Source organism: Atta colombica, unplaced genomic scaffold, assembly GCF_001594045.1.
Source record: "Atta colombica isolate Treedump-2 unplaced genomic scaffold, Acol1.0 scaffold81, whole genome shotgun sequence".
Taxonomy (NCBI): Eukaryota; Metazoa; Arthropoda; class Insecta; order Hymenoptera; family Formicidae; genus Atta; species Atta colombica.
In genome coordinates, this window is record NW_017259574.1 from 27,342 (window position 1) to 33,088 (window position 5,747).

The 5,747-nt window shown below is 30.9% G+C and overlaps 1 protein-coding gene across 1 annotated transcript in view; it reads left to right on the forward strand.

Moving 5' to 3' along the window:
- Positions 1-3,359: 3,359 nt before the first annotated feature.
- LOC108692722 overlaps positions 3,360-5,747 on the forward strand; it is a 67,877-nt gene continuing 65,489 nt past the window's right edge. The window contains exon 1 of the mRNA XM_018201114.1: positions 3,360-3,506. Coding sequence (XP_018056603.1) covers positions 3,360-3,506 — 147 coding nt within the window. The remainder of the gene's footprint in view (positions 3,507-5,747) is intronic.

Sequence of the window (5,747 nt, forward strand, 5' to 3'; positions counted from 1 at the left end):
CATCGTATCGTTAGTGGGGATGAAAAGTGGATTTTTTTTGAGAATCCCAAGTGCAAAAAATCATGGGCGCACCCAAGTGCAAAAAATCAGGCGCACCACATCGATTGCAAGACCGAATCATTTTGGAAGACGATGCTCTGTGTTTGGCGAGACCAAAAGGATGTGATCTATTATGAGCTATTGAAGCCTGGCGAAACAGTTAATATCAAACGCTATCAATAACAATTGAACGATTTGAATCGTTCGCTGCTTAAAAAACGCCCAGAATACCAAAAGAGGCAACACAAGATCATTTTTCTCATGATAATGCTCCATACACATACGGCAAAATCAGTTCGGGAGCACGTTGGAAGCACTCAGCTGGGAAGTTCTATCCTATGCGGCTTACTCACCAGACTTGGCTCCTTCCGATTACCACTTGTTTGCATCGATGGGTCACGCACTTGCTGAGCAGCGCTTTGGTTCGTACGAAGATGTGAAAAAATGGCTCGATAAATGATTCGCAAAAGGGGAAGATTTTTACTGGCGTGGTATCCACAAATTGCCTGAAAGATGGGAAAAATGTGTAACTAGCAATGGAGCATACTTTGAATAAATCTCTTTTTATCATTCTTCCGAATTTAACGTGTTTTTTTTTTGGGAAAAAAATCGTCATTTCATACTACACCTGGTAATTATGAAAGTACAGCGAATATACACAGCATTTCGATACTAAATAACAATGTCAATAAATCCGACAAATTAGCTCATATTTTACCATTGTTATGACTTGAATATTTAACTAGTCCTGAACACATTATTAGATTAAGGAACACAGCGACAGATTTTATATCTTTAGCGAGCATCTCGATAAAACTCACGCATTAACTCATAAAATTATCATCACCGACGATCTACCCGTTCATCATAAACAATACAGATTTCTTCACGTACATCGCGACGAAATAACGCGACAGGTAAGGGATTTAGTATCGAAAAAAATTGTAACGACTTTCTGTTTCGCTTTTTAATTCGCCGATATGAATAGTACTAAAAATGCCGGATTCGTTAGGAAATATATAATAAGCGTTGACGAATGGTGATAGATTACCGCAAATTAAACAAAAAAATTACAGGGATGCCTACTCTCTGCCAAATATTAGTGAAATTCTTGACCAATTAGGCAGTGCAAAATATTTTTCGGTGCTAGACCTTGCAAACAGATTCCATGAAATTCTCATGGACTCTGTTTGAACAATTCGCACAAAATAGCTTTTTCCACTCCTTTTCGACTCCTTTTCCACTCCTTTTCAATTCGAATGCAAATTTCGTTCGGATTAAAAAACACGCCAGCCATATTCCAAAGATTAATGGATCAAGTACTAACCGGATTGCAAGGAGTAGAATTATTCTATGTGGCTGATCGTGCTATACGCTAGTTTACTGCACGAGATTAAAATTAACAAACTAAGGACTTAGAGCGCTAATCTAACGCTCCATTTCGACAAGTGATTTTAGACACGAAGTAACATATCTCGGTCACGTGATAGGAGAAAACTGCGTCAAACCAGATTCACAAAAGATAGTGGCCATTAAGGACTTTCAAGGCCGCGGAACTTGAAAAATATACGCCAAGTTTTTTTCCTTAGTTTCGGCTACCGCCGATTTATTTCAAAATTTTCAAAGCTCGCCAGCCCTTTATCGAATCTGTTAAAGAAGGAAGTAATCTTTAAGTGAACACAGGAAATGCAAGTCGCTTTCGATATATTAAAAATTTTACTTTGCGAGAAATCGATCTTATAGTATCCTGATTTCGAGAGAGAATTTATACTTACTACCGATGCGTCGGTGATTATGCAATCGAAGGCGTCATCAGCTAAACCTTCGTGCTTGTAGCCGACCATTAACCACTGACGTAGCTACATAGAGTTAAAGATCCGATATCACGGTTTATGAGCGTGGCGTCTAAAACTAAAAGAATATAACTACAGAATTGTATATAAATGAGAAACTTGTAATAACAATAACGCACATGCTCTCTCTTCAGAAATCCTGTTCCTAGCTCAGATTCTCCGCACCTACTGGTGTTAACCATTGAGAAAAATCGTTATCTTGGTTCCGATTCCTCTTTCCATAGTAAGGAAAATTCTGATTCTGATGATGAGCCACTTCGGAGACCATTTTCTTGCCAACTCGATATGAGACGATTTCTAACAAGGTCAATGACTCAAAAATTTCAACGGACTGAGGAATCTTCCCTCTCCTTTCCTTAATCGCTTCTCCTCACAGAGGACATCTGACATAGAACCGATCAAAGATGATCAATTAGAATCAAAATTGCTGAGAAACTCTAAGGACAACGCTTTTCATAAACTCACAAAGAATTATAAAAACATGTGACCTATAGTTCTACTGAGACTGGAAGAAAACCCAACAACATCCACGTCAAGATACAATTTACGACCTTGTAGTCAACAAATACTCACTGACATCTTCGAAAAAGATCCTGCTGAATCAGACTATTGCGAGGATGCTGAAGAAAGGAATTCAATAATCACGGCCAACCTAATTGCGCCTGATGGAAACTTCCTAATCAACTTTGCGCTTCAAAGGAATACAATCTCGCGCCGGATCTCCTCAATATAGACGAACCAATCACAGAACAAGAACTTACGAACAGAAAGTGAAAAACATATCGGATTAGAAAATACTTATGAGCCTACATGCGACATTAAAGAATGGATACGCCATTCTCCACTTGTAACGACAATTTAATTATATTCGTTACCGTTAATAAATTATCTAGCGATAAAGGAGCACAAGAATTACTTAAAAATAAAAATCTTCCTCCACTAGACAATTTAACCTTAAGTTCGAACTCAAGTAATACTCTCTTCGTCCACGGACCGACATATAATTGTTCTGACTGTAAAAGACCTTATGTTAAAATAGATGAAAAAATTTTAACCGTATAGCAACGTTCACATTTCTTTAATTCAAACAAATGTTTTTTTTAATCAAATCGAAAATTATCAACTTTTAAGATCTATCAAGACTTTCAATTTGTCAAGATATTTAAGAGTATATAATTTTAAATAATATTCGAAGTTTCGAAATAGAGTAATGATTAAATTGATTGAAAAATCGCAAAAGATATGATTGAATACTCATCATTAGTTCTAAGTAATAATTCGTAATTTTGAGTCCAGAATCGATTTAACAATATTTTAACAAATGTAATGTCAAGTTTTAAACTTAAATATTGATTATTACCAAGTTATATTGAGTAATGGGATGTATCTATCATCTTTTTCGCTGTGATTTAATCTTGTGAGCTGTTTCTTGATATAATTTTAATCTTGTCTTTAATTCTTACAGATATGAAAACATTACGGCAAACAGCACGTGAGACTGATGAGAAGTATCGAAAAGCACGTAAAAGTCATAACACAATAGAAATGAGTATAAAAAATACGACGAGTGATTTATTGTCTGAAACAAAACGTTTAAAGGAAAAATTATTACAGGTAATATTACAATTAAAATTTTTTTGTATTAAAGCAATCAACTTTTAAAGAAGCTTTAAAGAGAGACATTAAAGAAAGATTCAATATTAATTATCGTAATTAAATTTTAATAGATATCTTTTCATAATTATTATTAAAACACATAAATGATATTATATTATTATATTCGTAAATAACTGTTAACACTTAATTTATAACATCACATAAGATCACAACAAAAGTTATATCAAACTATAAAATCATAATCATTTTTTAAAAGTACTCTTCTATCGATACTATATTTTATAAATAATATTTGAGTTTTTAAATAAAAAAATCACATTGAAAATTATATTTTGCACTTATTATTTTCACATTTAAAAGAAGTAAAATTCATATCGTGCTCCTAATTTGAGACAAAATTTGGGACACGTTATAAAGTGACGAAGAATTAAAATTTGGACTGTCCCTTTCAATTTGGGCTGTTGGTCACTTTACACATAAAGAACATACATATATTATTTGTTGACTCTTGCTATTACAACTTTATATATTTCACATTTGAAGCCATCCTCAGTAAGATACAAAACTTAGAAATAATCCTTGCATACAAATCAAGTTCCTGCTCAACGACATAAATTTAAATTTATATTAATTTATTTTAATAAATCCTTTATCATAGTATACTAGTGATGATTCCGAGAAAGTTGCAAACGTATACTTATTAAGTACTAATAAGATAAATCCAAAAAATTTATATATCATACTTGCTGGAAACGAAATGTCTATTCAACTCGCTCTTACAATTGATGTTAAGACCGATAAAATCATTGGATTTGAAGATTGGGAAATGAAGCGGACAAGATCATTTGCTGATCAATTGTTTTTTATATCAGCAATTGTTTTTTATATAAGATGTTTATCATCTGATTGGGAAATGTCTATTGGTTATAGCTTTTCTAATATAATGCAATCTTATCTAACTTTTAAGATACGTAAAGAAATAATTAACATTTCTGCAAAGATGTGGTTTAAAACTGAAAGCTATTGTTTATGACTAGGGAGGGTTTAATATTGCGGTAATTATCTTATTAATAGAAATACACGCGCAACATTTTAAATATTGTATAATAGTAAGTAGAAAAAAACATATGTTAAGGATATTAAGTTAAATATTCTACTAAAAAAATATTGTAATAGTACTAAGAAATAACATTCTGAATGATATTAAATGACAATTGTGACATTCTATTTTTTCAATTATGAAATGCCAATTTTAAAACTTGAAAAGAATAAAGATGTCAACATCAATGTTTTTTCAAAAAAATTCTGTGTATTCTCGAAAAGTATCACGACAAACGTTACGTTTGAAAAATATTTTAATTTTTTTTAGTGTTGAAGGAACTTTATTGCTAAACGTATTAGGACAACCAATATATTCTAATGTAATTATTGTAATTATTCGTATATTTGTAAACCAACAATTGTAGAAAAAATGATTCAACAGAGTATGTATCGAACTTAATCGATTGAAAATCAATATTTTTACATGTAAATGAACTCTGTTTTTTTATAAAAAAGATTCGAAAAGAAATGTTTTTGTAATGATATTGTGTTTATTTATATAAATACGCTTGATTGATCTATCAATATTATGTTTAAAATTTTTTTTTATAACTGTCATCCGAATGTATAAAAATTCTGATAATGTTTTGATAGATAGTAATTAGGATAATTCGATAGATAGGAAAGTTTTGAGTAAAGAATTGAAGAAGAAGGGAATAAGTGAAAGTTTGATAAGAAGGATAAAAGAAGTATAAAAGGAAATTCTAGTAAGGTGAAAATAGGAAGGGAGAAGGGAAAGAAACTTTGGAAAGAGGGATAAGACAAGTTGTTCATTGAGTATATACTTCTTCAATATTTCAATAGCAGATATAGAAGAGGAAATGGAGAAACAAAAAGAAAAAATTTTTTAATATAGTTTTTTTAAATATAGTTAAATTAAAAAAAATTTTTTAAACTGAATTAAAAATGTATATAAAATAAATTAATATAGAGAAAATAGGAAAATTATAAATTCTTTAAATAAAAAAATTTTAGCGTGGCGTCTTCCGACTGCTTTTTCAAAATGTGCAATTAATAATATTAGATACTGAATATTAATTATTTCATACTTTTTGAAGTTTTTCTATTAATTTATTTATTAGTATTAATTTTTTTATTCTTTTTTTAATTCATTTATTTTTAGTTTTTTATTTAAAT